The sequence below is a fragment of the Anoplophora glabripennis genome, unplaced genomic scaffold (genome assembly GCF_000390285.2).
Source record: "Anoplophora glabripennis isolate ALB-LARVAE unplaced genomic scaffold, Agla_2.0 scaffold74, whole genome shotgun sequence".
Taxonomy (NCBI): Eukaryota; Metazoa; Arthropoda; class Insecta; order Coleoptera; family Cerambycidae; genus Anoplophora; species Anoplophora glabripennis.
In genome coordinates this window covers 718556-737306 of record NW_019416212.1, presented here as the reverse complement: position 1 = coordinate 737306, position 18751 = coordinate 718556, and the positions used below count along the sequence as shown (strand labels likewise).

The 18751-nt window shown below is 34.6% G+C and overlaps 1 protein-coding gene across 1 annotated transcript in view; it reads left to right on the top strand.

Moving 5' to 3' along the window:
• The window catches only part of LOC108906143 (disheveled-associated activator of morphogenesis 1), a 23428-nt gene extending 5664 nt beyond the window's left edge, over nucleotides 1–17764 (top strand). The window contains exons 2-11 of the mRNA XM_018709327.1: nucleotides 7360–7488; nucleotides 13392–13550; nucleotides 13607–13837; nucleotides 13892–14120; nucleotides 14173–14890; nucleotides 14950–15430; nucleotides 15481–15779; nucleotides 16011–16314; nucleotides 16369–16617; nucleotides 16676–17764. Of these exons, the coding sequence (XP_018564843.1) occupies nucleotides 7360–7488; nucleotides 13392–13550; nucleotides 13607–13837; nucleotides 13892–14120; nucleotides 14173–14890; nucleotides 14950–15430; nucleotides 15481–15779; nucleotides 16011–16314; nucleotides 16369–16617; nucleotides 16676–17134 (3258 nt within the window). The 3' untranslated portion in view covers nucleotides 17135–17764. The remainder of the gene's footprint in view (nucleotides 1–7359; nucleotides 7489–13391; nucleotides 13551–13606; nucleotides 13838–13891; nucleotides 14121–14172; nucleotides 14891–14949; nucleotides 15431–15480; nucleotides 15780–16010; nucleotides 16315–16368; nucleotides 16618–16675) is intronic.
• The last annotated feature ends 987 nt before the right edge of the window (nucleotides 17765–18751 follow it).

The following is an 18751-nucleotide window of genomic DNA, read 5'->3' as shown; positions in this document are numbered from 1 at the left end:
CATACATACATACATACATACATACATACATACATACATACATACATACATACATACATACATACATACATACATACATACATACATACATACATCTAATGATTTTAAATAAGCTCAAGTTTGGCAGATTTCTTTCTCAAGTGATTGTATAAGCTCATATTTGTAAGTTTTCATTAAAATTTACCTCAATTTTGTCCAGAAGTTTATTTCGCCTTTTTAAAATCTCGTTTTCTAAAGTAAATAAAGCATATGTAATAAAATATATACACATTTAAGGTTCACCCTGTATTTACGTGAAGTGTCGTAGAAATATTTAATGCCTACAGCAATTTAGATGTTAGGGAATGATATTGACATTGAATAACTCAGTGCTAATGATGTAATATATTTAATGACAAACTTGATGGTTTTGCTTGACATCTGCGGAACATGCGGAATGGAATAAGATAAAAGTATACATCAGTTAGGGTGGGTCAAAAAAATCGACTATTTTTTTTTTTACTTTATACTCTGAAAAATAGGTTGCTAGACACTTCTAGAAAATTCTCTCCAAATATGAGGTCTTAATTTTAATAGGAAGGTCCTCCGCTTTACAGTTTTCCATTTTTTTCTCAGTATTAGAAAAAAAAATCATATCCCTCTATCAACTGTTCGTTAAAAATATCTCTCCTCATATACTTGTAGGAAATTTAACGCTCTACAAAAAAGGTCTCTTATATTTTTTTCGTAAACCTCGCTGTTTAAAAGATATTGAAGGTTGAGGTTTGATTATTTTAAGACAAATTTCTGTTTTGCTTATGAATTTTATAACTCGTTAACAAAAAATCATTATGAAATGCGAAATTCATGGTTTTGTATGAAATTAGCTGCTCTACAAAAATGGTCTCTTATGATTAGTCGATTAAATAAAGCGTTTAAAAGATATTCATCGTCAAACTTCAATACACGCCAATTTTAACAGTTTTTGATTAATAATTGGGAAATTTTCAATTTAGTTTATGAGTTTCCGGGAAATTTATACAAATTTGAGTTTCTATGAACAGAGAAATGTTTTAAACTATTTTTCTAGTTTTTTTTTAGTCGTAAACATGTTTGGTTACATCGAAAAAAAATTAGTGCATTATTTTTCACCGAGAGTCAATGATTCATTAAATCTTGAAAAAATAACGTTTTCGTTAGAAATTTATTATGAAAAGTATTAATCTTAAAGAAAAAAAATGTTCAATTTGTTATTAAAAAGTTTTTTTTATTTAATTATCAATCGAGTTTGAGTGAAACTTTTTATATGATAAATATGATAGCGATGAATTTTTTTGACTGCATTAGGAGCTCCACTAGTTGGAATCTGATTTTTTTCTACAGTTCAATAACTTGGTCAACTGAATTTTTAGCACTTTGTTTGATTGAACACTTTAAAACTTTCAGTTGATAGAATAACACACATAACCTCTTTCACTGTTGGTAACTTACGTTCCAAAATTTTTTGCATAGGTATACCGATCAAACGAATTTCCTTATCCATTATAGGTTAATTAATAATAAATAAATTTATGTAGTGATTATAAGACTTATTTGTAATAAACTATCTTATCACGTATCATGAGTTTTAGAATAACTGAAAATGCGGTACAAAACGTATAGATACTAAAGATAAGTTGAGAATAAAAAACATAGATGGCGCTAGTTTCACAAGACAAACAGAAGAAGTAATGAAATTCAAAACAAAAATCCCCTAGAACGAAACATTTTATGTATATTTTGTGAAAAAGTTTTGAAATACGTTCTGAACACACTCTTTCAAAAAAAATAACACGATCGGGATTTTAAATTATTAGATAAAATTTATAAAAATATTAAATTTTTTCGAACAAAGAACTTCTCTATAATGGTTACTTTTACGATAGAAACTCAAATTTGTATAAATTTCCCTGAAACTCAAACTAAATTGAAATTTTCCGAATTATTAATCAAAAACTATTAAAATTAGCGTACATTGAAGTTTGACGATGAATATTTTTTAAACGCTTTATTTAATCGACTAATCATAAGAGACCATTTTTGTAGAGCAGTTAATTTCCTACAACACTATGAATTGCGCATTTCATAATGATTTTTTGTTATAAAATTCATAAGCCAAACAGAAATTTGTCTTAAAATAATCAAACCTCAACCTTCAATATCTTTTAAACGGTGAGGTTTATGAAAAAATTGTAATAGACCTTTTTTGTAGAACGTTCAACTTCCTGTATATGAGGAGAGATATTTTTAACGAACAGTTGATAGAGAGATATTTTTTTTTCTAATACTGAGGAAAAAATGGAAAACTGTAAAGCGGAGGACCTTCCTATTAAAATGAAGAGCTCATATTTGGAGAGATTTTTCTAGAGGTGTCTAGCAACCTATTTTTCAGAGTATAAAGTAAAAAAATAGTCGATTTTTTTGACCCACCCTGATACATCTGCACATAAACGTAAACAGATCTAATCGATCTGTTTTTCATCTTCACACACCCAAGAGGAAACCTCGAATAGTAGATGGGAAAAAGTAGTGGATGTAACGGTCTGTTGGAAGGACATACTTATCTAATTAAACTCATTTACATTAAGCCTATAATTACTTTTTCCTGAACACATATTAGGCACTAATTATAATAATTTGGTAACAACCTGCTATCAAAGGATTAGAGAATTTGAACGGAACATTCCAAAATTAACTAGCTAAATACACCAATTAAACGATAAGGGGATATTTTCGAGATAGCCGCGAATTCCAAAACAAATGAAAGTAGAACGTTGATGAGTGGTACATATTTGAATGTTATTATTACTATTATAAAAGAGATAAGTATTAATAAAGCATGGAAATATAACTACTAAACAAAAAAATACATTTTTTCTAAGCACTTAAAAATTAATGGTAATCTGTCACATATTTAGAAACTATTGTTATACTTGTGATATCTTTCGAAACCACGATTCTTTTTACGTAGATAACTATTGTTATTTTGAAAAAAGTTGCATCTGAGATAGATTGGTATTATATCTCGAAATATATTAATTAGATTAAATTTTGTTGTTTAATATGTACAATATGATTTATATTCAGTTAAATAATTAGTACATTGTATAATAATTACTTCCTTTCTCCAGTATATTATTAGATTTATCGCAACTACAGCAGTTTTTATATTAATACTCCATACGTCAAGTGTTTCAATAAACGAAGATAAAAATACGTACTTTCCATTTATTCTACGAAATTATCCTTCCTTATGCGTCTGACTCACAAGGACAAAATCTTGAAAATCTAGTTAGGCATTTTGTCCATGTATGGATGGACATAAACATTTGCCATAACAATAACAAGATGAATCACACAATTACATTTTAAAAATAGTTTCGGATCATAGTTGTCCGTGTGTGTGATTTAAAACAAGACAAAAGAATACTTAAAAGGATATTGAAGATTCCTGTCTTTAGGTTTCTAGTAGTGTGCTACTATATTTGTAAAAATGTACGTATACTCTTCCTTTCGCGATCTGGATAAGAGAGTACATATTTGTTCGTGTATTTTTCAAAACACTCAGACATACTCTTTCTGTATATGTGTTTAAAGTAAAAGTAATAACATGTCGAGTTAAAATAACAAACAAGAGAAAGTATGCTCAGGTATGTGGTGCGCTTTGAATCTCCAAGGATAAGTGAATAATTGATAATTATATGCTATTCTATTGAAAAATTACGTATAATGATAGAGAAATATGATATAATGGGTTATTTTTTTAACAAAAAAGAGAAATTGGAAAATATTTTGTTCAAGTTATTGTGTGTCAAGTAAGTCACAGTAATTTTGTAATATACAGGGTGATTTGACTCTAAATTAAAAAATTCCACGAAACTTCGTGAAATTTGCTGATATTTCCATATCTATAAAAATCTCCAGAAAATTGTAGGTTTTCCATATTGGTATACTGGTAAGAGCATATAGCTCTGAAATAAAAAGCAGTTTTTGCTCTGAGCTCTGTTTTTCAGTTTCATTGAAAAATAATTTTAAATGTTGTATTTAACATTTTTTCCTTGTTTACTAATGCAAACATTAGCATTTTGTATCTTGTTGCTTTAAATAAAATATTATATTCACCTGTTCTTAATTTGTGCTCGAGCATTTCAGCAAAATATACAGGGTGTCCCAATGTTAGCGTACAAAAATTTACCAGGGGGTAGACCAGACCAAAAAAAGATGCACACTTCACCCAAAAATTATTAAATCCCTGAAAGGGTTTTTGAGTTATTGCGGAAAGTTGTTGTTATTTTTTTCTAAACAACACCCTGTAACTCAGTGAGAGTGCATCGCAGAAAAATATTTTATATGAATTTTATCCTTATTTTGGTCTGGACTACCCTCTGGTAAATTTTTGTACGTAAGTATTTTCTCGAGTGTTTTTATTTCGAATTTGTTCCGAATAGTTAAGTTTCTAGTATTAAAATTTGAGTTATTTATTATTTTATTCAAATTATTTTTCTATTACTCTATTTTAAATAATATAACTTCACTAATATATTGTCATCCTGAAGAACGATAATCTAAAACACTCATTCGACATACTTTTAGACCGTGCAAATCGTTGTATGGAGTCCGAAGGGAATTAGTTTGAATAAAAGAAACCGGTTTTGCCAAAAAAACGTTTTATTGTTCCTATTTTTAAAAGGTTTCCTTTACATTGGAACGCATCTAGTATGTTAGGCCTCTGTTACCATTTTTATTGCAATTTTTAACAAAAATCTGTAGCTACTTATATTTTTAACTTTGTGTGAGAGTATCGTGTCTGTCGCTGTCAAAAGAATCACCCTGTACATAACGTATTTACTGACCTACGAAATCTCTCCGGTCTTCAGCAATGCTAGCCCCAGGGCCAGACTTCCAAATAAATCGCGGTGGGCCACGGCTACTCCTCGCATGTCATATTTTCACCGGTGACTCAATACACACGGAATGCCACGCTAATATCGAAGAAATTAATCGAAAGGACTGCCCGTGACTGCGGGTTTCTTGCATTCAGTAATTGTTACTTTCATTTCTCCAAATTTCTATCAGGATTCTTATTGTCAGCGGAGGTTTATTATCCCCAATAAAGAGGCGTATGGGGTCTTTTTATCTCAGTGTGCGTTGGTTTGTTCTTTGTTTCACAGATCACTCTGCTTCCCAGTCTCAGAATTGAATAAACATTTGTTTAATTAAGAAGCTGCATCACAATTTGGTTAATACCCTTTAGTAGTGTTTATTTAACTGTTCAAAATCAAAACATTATTTTTGGACATTAAAAAATAAGTTATAGCTTCAAAGATTTTGTCTGCTTGCTGCTTTTTTTAAGTCTCATATAGCCTTGGTGGGAACAACAATTAATTAATCTATTTAGTTGGTTAAGGACAATTTATAGTTTCAGACGTTTTGATTACTCTGAAATATATCTCCTTTCTTCATTTAAAGTCTCACCTAGCCTTGATGGAGACAAAAATTAATCTAGATTGTGTAGCAAAAGACATAAATATTGTGCAGGGATAATTTACTCGTAATTAAAAAAAAATAATACGTCTTCGGACACGTAATTTATGACCCAACCTGATGGAAAAAATGACAACATGGGAAAGCTCGCAAATGGGACGGGGTTGGTATCTAAGAAAGATAAATTATCGGTAATAGCTTCGATTTAAAACTAATAACAGGGAATGATGAACGAGCCTCGGTTATGCCAATTGGCTAACGTAAATTAAACTTGATTTTTTTGTCCGACGATGAGTTCTTAACTGAATATCGAAATGGCCTGTCGTTAGCTACTATAATTGAAGGCATTTTAAAACTCTAGATAGAAGATTTTTACACAGAGTAACTTTTGTTTATTTATTTACCCAGACAATGACAAACACTAATAACCAAGTCATTGTAGCTTGTAGTTAGGATTAGTGTAAAAAATATGACTATAAATGCGTTGTTGGCCGAGAAAATGGTTTGTAGTCAAAATTACGTTTGGAAATTACACTCAAGACAGTCTTAAACTATATACTCTACGTTAGATACTTTAAAATAACAAATGGAAATTATGATATTTATGAATACAGCGCCTTGATCCGTTTGAACTTTAACTGAATGGCATTAAAAAAGTGGTAAAAAAAGCACGGCATATATTGTCGTCCACTTAAAAAAGAACATTTGTGACTTAGCAGCTTTTTAGATGTCAGCAATAATATTCACTAACCTGTTTTTTAAACAAGGTAGTAGCCTATATATAGGCAATTCATACTCTTATCAATTGCGTACCGATCTTTTAATGTATGTAAATCTGGATAATCTAGAGATTCTGGAATTATCAGGGAATTTCATCTGGAAGTGTCTGGAAAATATCAGCAAATTTCTAAAATTTCCTATGAATCTTTTTAAATTCTAATTATAATCAATGAGGTGCTGCCACGTCCTGTATCTATACCATCTATGTCGTATGTTTATTGGTTAACTGTGATTAAGAATTAGTTTATGCTATTTTGGTTTATTTTATCCTTAGTGATCCATATTCCATCATAACTACATAGGGATCTTACAGACTATTAGATGCGAGTATGTAGATAGCCTTAAGTGGACAAAGTGCAGATTTAATAGTTATCAAAATATCACTAAAAAATTCAGAAATTAGCTGTAATAGCATTTGGTCCANCCATCTATGTCGTATGTTTATTGGTTAACTGTGATTAAGAATTAGTTTATGCTATTTTGGTTTATTTTATCCTTAGTGATCCATATTCCATCATAACTACATAGGGATCTTACAGACTATTAGATGCGAATATGTAGATAGCCTTAAGTGGACAAAGTGCAGATTTAATAGTTATCAAAATATCATTAAAAAATTCAGAAATTAGCTGTAATAGCATTTGGTCCATTTGAATTCTGTACTACTTTGTTTATGTAAGCTTTTCAGTACCTCTAATAGTTTCTTAGATTTCTGTAGTGATAGTCAAATTTAGTTCACTCTGTATATAAATATATTGACTGCTTAAAAGTTAACACTCAGTGGGAAAACTTTTTTCCCGATTTAAGATATAATATGTCTGATATAGAGCTTATATTTTTACAAAACGGATTTATTTTTAAATCTACCTAAAAACCTGGAAATATCAAAGAAATTATTGGTCAAAAGTTAGTATACACTCTTTGTATGGGCACGATGTGACATTTTTTTATTCCTGATGTTTTATTCCTGTAATTAAGACTGTGTAATATATAAAGTCTATAATGTAGAAAAAAATAGAAAACATAATTCTCTGCACGTAGTGTTTCATAGCCTCACGTATATATTTTTTGTTCTAGGATGACGAACCACCCGAAATCACTTATTGTGTTGTCGAGAACACAGGAACCCTCACCCTGCAAGCCATCACCCCCACGCAACCGATGCCTTCTCAGGAAGAACTGGATACCAAATTTGCCGAACTCGTGGTATGTTGTTTCATACCAAAAAATCCGAAAATATCTCGTTTGAAAGAACTAGATGAATTGAAAAACCTAATAAGATTAAGTCTGAACGTGTAGCACATCCTTTATATTCCCAAATTAAAGAAACTAAGCTAAATAACAACTATTATCATTGTGGTAGCTTTATTTGTAACGGAAATGCAATAAAAAAATCACGAGACAACTTTATTACCACCAACATGCACAGAGATGGCTGAGCTGGTAAATACTTTCATTGCCTATGTTAGCTCTTTTATATTCTTATCTTTCTGATAGACATCGATATGTATGCTTTAAAGGTTTCTCATTGCGCAGTTTTTCAGTCATGTCCGGTGTTCCTCAGGGATCTGTCCTAGATTCATTGTTATTTAATATTTTCATTAATAACCTTGTTAGCTGTTTGAATGTATTAAATATTAAATAGTAGCTACTTAACTTTGTGTGCATAATCTTTTACTAGTACTAGGAAGTAAAACGAAAATCTTCAATAAATACTATTAGCAATTAGAAAAAAATAAGGTTAAGGCGTTAACCAGTCTTTGAGCATGGAAGATAATCATGTTATTTTTCATTTAGACGCTCTTTTTCAAGATTTTTCAGGATGTCAAATTTAAACTTTAAAAAAGATTTGTGTTAATAACTCCGTTGTTTTATAAAGAAATGTTTAACTCGGCTGAAATTTGACGCATTTGGACTTATATTCTAAAACCGTCACAATTTTGTAATTTTTTTTTCATTCTTGTAAAATTTTGATGAAGGTCTTGGTTATTAAACATTGCGATTTTTTATAATATGACTTAGAAGTTGTTTTTATCTATTTTAAAAAATGCGTATTATGAGTCCACAATTGTTATTATCATGGTCCAAAATTTCCAAAAAACTATAAGTACTACAGACAAAAAAGTAAAAAAAAATCAGAAAATCGAATTTTTTTTTCAAATTGTTTATTAACGATTATTTTGCATAAAACTTTCCTTTTAAATTTTTTAAATAAGCTATTTCGATGCGAAATTGAATTCTCTAAATAATTTTTCCTATGAACTACAGCGAAACTTTGCTTCGTTTTCGAGCTACAATTAAAAAACTGAAAGGGGTGCATTTTCACGCCTATCTCCAATTTCCACCCTCCAATTAATAGCACTCCGCGGTTTTTTTATTCTTGATAACCATTTGAACGGTTCATGCAATATAAACCCATCAACGTTGTAGTTCCATACCATATGACATAATCAATAGCCTACACGAAGATAATAATAAATTTCCTTTTTTTATTTTAATATTATCATCCTGGAGGCGCCTAACTGCAAAATGGCGTAAGCAAAGTTCCAATTTATTTTTCTAAATTACCTATCGTTAATGGCTTGACTTGAGTTTTTTGTAACACCCAAATTAAAAATAGAAGCTAAATAACCAGTATGTATCAAGCTGGCATTATAAATACAGTGTGAAACATTATTTGTGAAGAAATGCTCTAAAATCAATCAAGCGCCAACTTTCCTATCACCAATAAAACCAGAGAGACTGAACCGTAAAACTGTAGCTCCTATACCTGTCTTTATTCCAAAATTAGTAGTGTTTCAAAGACAATCCTTAACATCTCTCCTGTAGATAACTAAATCACCCCGTATATGGAAGTGAACGACTTATCAAACGCAACTCATTTGAGAACGGGGAACTATATTAAATCAGCAATAACGCGGCGGTTCGGGCAGTTATTAATTTTAATATGCGTTTCTGGTGAAACAACTGTAATATTGGCGCGGCCTTCAAAATAATGCAGAAACGCCGCTCGGCCTTCCGTCGGTACCGCAAAGTGAATGCAATTCGTAGTATTCCCTGGCACGTAGTATTCTCACACGTGATCCCGTAACGGTCCCGCGGCTGCGGCAATAATTAATAAAATAAAAACGAAAGTAGTTAATCCCAATGGCGTTATTTATCGTCTAACGGTATGGCAGCGTTCGCGACGATGCGATCGCTGCTTTAATGCAACTATTTATTAAAACTGTATCCGGAAATTGCCGTGGTTAAGCGATTTTCTTGTGTATGTGCTTGAGCGATGAAAAAGTTGTTGCACTTTAGAATAGCACCAGGTGTATCCGTATTATACAGCGTAATGTCGTCTTTCATCATTTTTATTTTTCTGTCGTGGATCCCCATAGATTGTCTGCAGTGCTGGGACTCTTGTCTCCTATTCGCTTGCAAAGAGGCAAACGGGTTGTTCGGATGCCTCCCTCATCACGCCAACCTCAACGGACGCTTCGGACTGTTGACGTCGCGCTGGTCTATTGTCCTCCATCGATGAGGTATATTCCGGAAAATATGTGAAATGATCTAATTTATTTTGTTCCCTTCTTCCACTTTGGTACACCCTCGGGATGGTACTACACGTACTGGTCAGTTCCGATCCTGGTTAATGAGCTGCAAGGCTCAGGGCCGACGTTCGATCACAGTCATTGACTGATCCGCAGAGATCCTGTAGTGAAATGCGCCTTAGGTTTGGACAATTGGCCTCTCCGTATTTTACTCATCGAAACTGAATTGAATTTGATGAGAGCATTTTATGAATACATATTTATTTAAAAATGAATTATTTGAAATTCATTTCTAAAAATGTTTTAATACCATGTATTTAGTACTGAATTTCGGACCAAAAAATCCTATACATTTTTTATTAAATGAATAGTTTTAGAGTTATTTTAAATTTATTTAACTATGGGATAAGCTTATTTTAAATTTAAAAAAAATTTCTAAATACTCAGACGCGAAAATCTTAATGATGGTTGGTGTATTTATAAACTAATTTAATGGACTTTTACCTTTAATTGAGTACCTAAATTATTAACCCCATGTACATCAATCTAAGCCATCTTTAGAAGTTTTTGAAGATCGGAATAATATCGAAATATACTTGAATCTGGTGGCTTGGCTCATTAAGGATTTTTACTCTAAAATAATCTAATGAACAGTCCCCCGAATTTACGATATAAATCGAAAAGAACAAAAATAAGTTTAAATTTAATAACAACTTTTGTGTATGTTTACTCATTCTGTATACTGGGTATCAAAGGTTCAAAAATTAGTATAGTCTTTCCGATCTCAATTGAAGACCAAAGAGCTAAGCAGTATGTACCAGGTTCGGACGCTACACAGCAACTCGACATTGAAATATTTGAAAAACTTGTTCCCATATTTATTTAACCATACCCATATACATGTGTGGTCAAGCTAAACGCGCAGGTGGTAGAAATGTATACGACCAGTTGAAGACTGCGCGCGCGGACAAACGCCGCATTTGGTGACTGGGCCATAAATTCCATTTGTTGACAAATTGCCTAGCAGTGTAGTGCAGCAATGCGGATTATTTTTATTTAATAACTTTTCTAACCTAAACTAACAACCTTTCCTCATCCTTTCCTGGCAAGGATATCTTCTTACTTATTATTATTGTTTACCTTTAGCAGAAAACTTTTTAAAGAACGCCTATGAAAGTCATTCAATTTTATTGCTAGGCGTTTTTATATATGTTCAACCGTTCGGAAAGACTATACCACTCTGTATTCTTTGTCACTTGAATATGAGAATCCACTACTCGTGCACCTGTTATTTTTCAAACCTCTTTTCACACATCGCGATCCGATACAGAAAACCATTCTGCAACCGATGTTTATAACGTCTAGCATCGCTGATTTCTAACAGATTTCTGTTAAGGAAATATTCACTCGTATTATAAAAATTAAATTGAATCGTTTGTTTCGCCGCTTCGACTGTCGTGCTTCCTCATGTGAGAAGATTACATGCTGCAGATAAATGAAATAATTTATTATATAAGAAAACTATCGGTTACTAACCATCTTTCAGCGATATGGTCGGTAATTGCTTTCGCGAGCTTTTATCGCGTTAAAAATATGTTTTATAAGCAAATATATGTATGTAATGATTTTCTCTGATTCTTCCGTTCGATTGTATTATTTTACCACGTTCTGGAAAAGTTAAGAAAGCCGACAGGAAAACGATCTCATTTCTTTTCTCATGTCAATATTTAACACAGAACGGTTAACTTTAATTGATTGAAATATATTTCTCTCTGTAAACATATACCTGAACTTAAGAATATTAGTAAAATGTTTATCTTATTTCGTTTTAAGGAAATGAAATGAGGATGTAGTCACACATCGTTTTATTCTTTATTTGAACGAAATATTGCGTTTATTGAAACTCAACAAGAGTTCTCATGAGTTTTCTCTAAATATCAAATAATGATCGTCTTTATAATAGTAACGTAAATGACAGTAAAATCAATACTCTTCACTATTTTTAGGAATTTTTTAGAACTTTTTCAGCACAACTGTTTTGTTTTGTCAATCAAAATGGAAGGCTTCCTGTTTTTCTCTAATTTTAGTTGTAGGGTTTATAGAGATGATTGTCCCTTAATGACAGGTATAGCCAAGCCTTTAATTTTAGTATTTGGTTTGATAAATCTACGGGGTGTCTCATAATTAGCTGCCAACCCTGAACAGGCCGATTCTATGATCAAAACTAAGTAAAAAAGTTCATATGAACATGGGTCCGGAAATGCTTCCTAAGGGCACAGGGACCCATTGAAGAGGGAGGAATGGAAATCATTTTTTTGCAATATCTCTCAATCGCGTTGTGATAAATGAATGAAATTTGGTATACACAGCTAAATTTTGATGAGCAATTTGATGGACTAATCCATTTATTTCCACAAGGTCCATTGGGGTGGGTACGGGGGGGCCCTTGGTACTTTGCGTGTGTAACTTTTTCATCTTTGACTTTTTAACAAATTGGACAGCAAATTCCGTTTTCCCGAACTGTTTTACGTTAAAAAGGTACTCTTGTTTCAAATCGTTATCTTTAACGGTTTCTGAGAAAATCGCTCTTGAATTAATCCCACTTTGGTCAATTTCATAGTAATTTAAACAAAAAAAAATTTTTTGTTTAAATTTAATCTAATTTTAATAAAAAAATAATAATAAAAAATTAAATTAAATAAAAATTAATCCTTTAAATGGAAAAGAGAGGAAAGGAAAATTATTATTATTATTTTTTGTTTAAATTACTATGAAATTGACCAAAGTGGGATTAATTCAAGAGCGATTTTCTCAGAAACCGTTAAAGATAACGATTTGAAACAAGAGTACCTTTTTAACGTAAAACAGTTCGGGAAAACGGAATTTGCTGTCCAATTTGTTAAAAAGTCAAAGATGAAAAAGTTACACACGCAAAGTACCAAGGGCCCCCCCGTACCCACCCCAATGGACCTTGTGGAAATAAATGGATTAGTCCATCAAATTGCTCATCAAAATTTAGCTGTGTATACCAAATTTCATTCATTTATCACAACGCGATTGAGAGATATTGCAAAAAAATGATTTCCATTCCTCCCTCTTCAATGGGTCCCTGTGCCCTTAGGAAGCATTTCCGGACCCATGTTCATATGAACTTTTTTACTTAGTTTTGATCATAGAATCGGCCTGTTCAGGGTTGGCAGCTAATTATGAGACACCCTGTATATTAAAAAATTTCAAATTAGTGTAGTATGTTGTGTTGTTTTTTTTGTTGCATTTTTAACATTACTGTTTTTACTTTTTTTATGTTTTATTTGTTTTAAACAAACTTAAATTACTAAGTTTCTTTTAAAAATCGTAAGGTAACTTAAACATATTAATTTTTTTATATATTATCAAATAAAACAAAACAAGAACCTCCGTTACCAGAAATTTAGGTATGCAAAATATACCTAACCCCGCAAGAAACTCTATAAACTATATACACCAACTAATAATAAATGAATTATTACGATAAGTTAAAGAACGTTTTGAAAATAATTTAAAGACAGCATAACAGGTCCTGTTGTTTCGCAGGAAGAGCTCGACTTGACTGCTCCCAACAAGGCGGCCATGATGAGCCTTCCTCCACAGAAGAAGTGGCAGATATATTGCTCAAGGAAAGGCGGAGAAGATACAGTGGACCAAACCCACGCCCCGGAACATTACGTGGAAAGACTCCGGACTTTGGCAACTGTAAGCTCGTTCAAAACTAAACCGCCCCAGTGTCCCTGAACATTTTTTTCTTCCAGTTGCAGTACCCGGAGTCGAACGCTGAGGAGGAAGTCAGATCTAGGACGAAACAAATCGACGGCTTAAAGACGGCGCTGAGAACATCCACGCACAGTTTTGTGATAAAGTTCATCGAATTAGATGGCCTTACAGCCCTACTGGTCTGCCTGGAGAGGATGGACTACTTCACGGCTCAAAGCTCCATCCACACCAGCATCATAGGGTGCTTCAAAGCTCTTATGAATAATTCTGTAAGTGTAGAATTTATTGCATGTTACTTTGGACTACATATTGCTCTTTTTTAGACTGGCAGGGCACACGTCCTAGCACATCCCACTAGCATAAATACTATAGCTCAGTCCTTAAGTGCAGAAAACATAAAAACGAAAATCGCTGCCTTAGAAATCTTGGGAGCGGTCTGTTTGGTGTCTGGAGGTCACAAGAAGGTCCTGGACGCCATGTTGCACTACCAGAAATACGCTTTTGAGAGAACACGGTTTCAAGGCATTATAAATGACCTAGACAGGTCTACAGGTACTTTGTTCAGTAATTTAAACCTGCGAGTATTCAACAACTTATATTTCAGGCGTCTACAGGGATGAAGTGAATCTCAAAACAGCTATAATGTCTTTCGTCAACGCTGTACTAAACTACGGCCAAGGTCAGGAAAATTTGGAGTTCAGGTTACACCTCCGATACGAGTTCCTCATGCTGGGCATACAGCCCATAATAGACAAGCTCCGAGGCCACGAGAACGAAACACTGAACAGGCACTTGGACTTCTTCGAAATGGTCAGAAACGAGGATGAAAAGGAACTGGCGAGGAAGTTCGAACAAGATCACATCGACACAAAGAGTGCCACGGCGATGTTCGACCTGCTAAGAAGAAAACTGTCCCATACAGCAGCGTACCCCCACCTGCTGTCTCTTCTGCAGCATTGCATCCTACTACCCTTAGATTACGGCTCCCATCCCCAGCATTGGCTGTTATTCGATAGGATAGCGCAACAGGTGGTGTTGCAACACAGTGGAGATAGTAAACCTAAGGATCCAGACGTCTCTCCTATCAGTATCAATGTGAAAGAGGTCGTTCATCTGCTAGCCAAAGAAGAAGAATTGGTAGCCGCCAGGAAGAAAGCTGAAGAGTTAGAGAAGGAAAACGTTGATATGTCGAACAGGCTGGCAAAGAAGGAACAAGAACTGGATCAGAGGACTCAGGAGAAGGAAGATATAGAGACTAGTTTGTCCAGGATTAAGGAAAGATTAGAAAAGGAGACTAGTTCCCATATAGAAACAAGGCAAAGGTAAGTGTAGAGAACGATCGCATTTTAAAACCATCTAACTCTATTGATTTCTGCCCTAGATTGAACGAGCTGGAGTACCTCGCCGCCGACCTAGACCGCCAGGTCAATTGCGAACGCGGCGAACGGCACCGGCTAGAGCGCCTGGTCAGCTCGGGTTCTCTACCGGATGACGCCAAAGCTATGGGCCTCAACAAGAGCCTAGAAACCAACCCTGTGGAATGCAGGAACGACTTCGTGTGCGCCCCGCCACCTCCACCTCCCTTAGCACCACCTCCACCGCCTCTCGCCCCACCCGGACCACCCCCACCCCCGTGCGCGCCCTTGGCGCCTCCCACCGAATCGTTCAAGGTCGAACAAGTGAAGAAGAAGAACATTCCTCAGCCGTCCAATCCCCTTAAGAGCTTTAACTGGTCCAAGTTGCCCGATACCAAGTTGAACGGTACCATTTGGAGTGAATTGGATGATACGAAACTGTACACCACCATGGAGTTGGACAGTATTGATAAATTGTTCAGCGCGTACCAAAAGAACGGAGTTGCTGTAAGTCAGACAAAAGTTGAAATTAATTTTTCTAAACTCTGCTGTTTCAGAATGAAGGGTCTATAGAAGATCTCAGACAGCTGGGAAAGAGCCGTACCAAAGTTTTATCGGTCATCGACGGTCGTAGGGCACAGAACTGCACGATCCTCTTGTCGAAATTAAAGATGTCCGATGAGGACATTACAAAAGCCATCTTGAGTATGGATAATAAGGAGCAGTTACCAATAGATATGGTGGAGCAGTTATTGAAGTTCACTCCTAGTCCGGAAGAGGCTGCTTTACTCGAGGAGCACAGTGATGAGATCGACTCTTTGGCGAGAGCGGATCGGTTCCTTTACGAAATATCCAAGTATGTGCGAATATATTACACTTTATTCAAGAGATCCAAAATAATAGGCTGTAATTTCTAAAATTAGCGAATACGTTGGCTACGTACCATAATAAAAAAAATAAAAGTGTACACGGTGTTAGGACGCCTTTGCCTACGAGAATTGCTGAATGCATTCTTTAGGACAAATAACCTGTTGAATATTTAGATATACTGTAGTTGCAATTATTTTTCAATTCATGTTTATTTCAGGGTTCCCCATTATGAGCAACGTTTGCGTAGCCTTCACTACAAGAAGCGTTTCCAAGTCACCCTCAACGAGATTCTGCCGAGGATCACAAGCGTCATGGAAGCTTCCCGGGAGGTGTCAAGATCTCGAAGGTTAAGAAGGCTCTTGGAAATAGTCCTCGCTCTGGGCAATTACATGAACAGAGGAGCTAGAGGTAACGCTTCTGGATTCAGATTGACTTCCCTCAACAGGCTGGCCGATACCAAATCCAGCGCTGCCAAGGGAACCACCCTTCTTCACTACCTCGTGCAGATCCTTGAAAAGAAAGTAAGTTAAGTCTTGTTTCTGTGCCGATTTCTCTTGACTTCACTTTATTTTCAGTTTAAAGACATTCTTCGTCTCGACGAGGATCTGCCTCATATCCGGGAAGCCGCCAAAGTGTCTCTTGGTGAGCTGAACAAAGACATGGCCCAGCTCAGGGTGGGACTGAAGGACGTGGCAAGGGAGATCGAGTTTCACCGCAGCCAGAGCCCTCTGGCGAACGACAAGTTTGTGCCTGTTATGAGGGAGTTCCAAGCAACGGCCACTTGCAGACTAGCAGAAGTCGAAGACCAGTATCAAGACATGAAGGTAAGAAACAAGTGGAAACTTGGATCTGAGTTGAGAGGTTTACTGTTTTCATTTTCAGACGCGTTTCGAGAGAGCCGTCCGCCTCTTCGGGGAAGACACGACGAACGCCCAGCCGGATGAATTCTTCGGAATCTTCGACGCCTTTCTCAGCGCCCTGATGGAAGCGCGCCAGGACAACGAGAACATGCGACGAAGACAGGAAGAAGAGGAAAAGCGCGCGAAACAAGAAGCGGACCTGAAAAAATTGACATTGGAGAGGAAGCACAGCCGGGAAGGCATTTTGTCGTCGATTAACAAGAGTTTGAGTTTGAAAAATGGAGAGAAGAACGGCGATAAAGGCGAGTTCGACGATCTGATTTCGGCTCTGAGGACCGGCGACGTTTTCGGGGAAGATATGGCCAAGTTCAAGAGGTCGAGGAAGAGCCGGATTGGTACTGGGACCTCCCCGCCGAGAAGGAACTCCGCCAACAGGGAGGACAGCAGAGAACGCATAGTTACCACCAACAGGAGACAGTGATTTCGTTTTAAGAGACAGTAAGTTTTTATCACACAGACTTTTTTATTTTGTGGATCAACTTTCGGACCAAACCGTTAGCAATAACATTGCTAATCGCCACCATTTTTTACATAATATCATTTTAACTGCCAAAAATGCTTTTTAGATAAATTGTAGTATGAGAGAGGTCCGTTTGTATTTCACGAACCCCTTGATTGTGGAAAGTAGCCTTAAACCATCCGCCTTACGGCGGTGGACATTTTAGGATAAACTTTTATAAATTGCGCCTAGTATTATATGTAAATGTACCATATTAACGATCATATTTATTAAGATTTTCTACGATTGCCACGTGCTTTGAAATCGTGAACGATCGAGGGACAAATGCAGCCACCAAAGATTACGTAATACTTCAGTTTCAAATTATACGTTAATTTAAAACAATGTTCGGAGAATTTGTGTCAAAATTTATAGACTTGTTTATGATTTCAAAGCACTGGAATGTAATTATGAAACATATATGTTTGTAAAATGTAGCTACGTAGATTTAATGTTTATATACTTTTGAACCTAGAACGATTGTGCTATGCATTGAAATGGAACTGATATATACATTTTAATGTTGAATATATTATTGTTAATTTATTTAAACTCTTGTTTTATTTCGACAAATTTTTCAATCCATGTGGCGCCCAACGTGGAGCTTATTAAAAGTGCCTTTAAAATTTTCTGCACTGATTTCGATGATTTTTCTCTAAAATGCCGATTACGTGGAAGAACGTATTACAAAATACCAATTTACATTGATATAATCAAAATAATAAAACTGGAAAACAATTCTGTCATTTTTTTCAATTACGAAGGGGTTTTTGAAATTTTTTATAACGAATTTGAGAGTTTTTCCAAGAAGGTTGATAACACGAAAGAACATACCATTTACACTTACCTGAACTGGAAAATAGAATAAAATTTTCTGCCCGGAATTCGACCATTTTTCTTAGAATGCCGTTGACAAGGGATAACCTATTACAAAATACCAACAAGTCACCTCATCTGTTTTTTAAGTAATACATTTTTTTCAATATTCCCTTTATTATTATTAAAAATATCAAAATAAGTAATAAATATAATAAATAAAAAAAGTATTAAAAAAATTAAAATGATAACAGAGCTTTGCACTGATATAATCTGAAAAATAAAACTGAAAATATGAATCTGTCCCTTTCAATAGAATTGGCGCCCAATGTGGGGCACTTTAAAACGTTTTATTACAAATTTAATCATTTTCCACGAAAATCGATAACACTAAAGAACGTACCATATACCCATAAATAATAATTTATTTAAATATGTTTCTTTGTTCATACAACGTACACCTATATAGGTATAAAAATATTAAGACTACTTCTAATATGTGGGGCTTTTTAAAATGTTTTTTACCGAATTTGATAATTTTTCCAAGAATGGCTAATGTCTTGATTGATAGGGATCGTGAATTTTAAACATGCTTAAACTGAAAATTAAAAAAATAACACTTGTTTTATTTTGACGACTTCTCAGGTCAAATTGGCGCCCAATGTGGGGCTTACTAAAAAACAACATAATGTACCAATCAACGCATTCGCCAGATTTTTATAA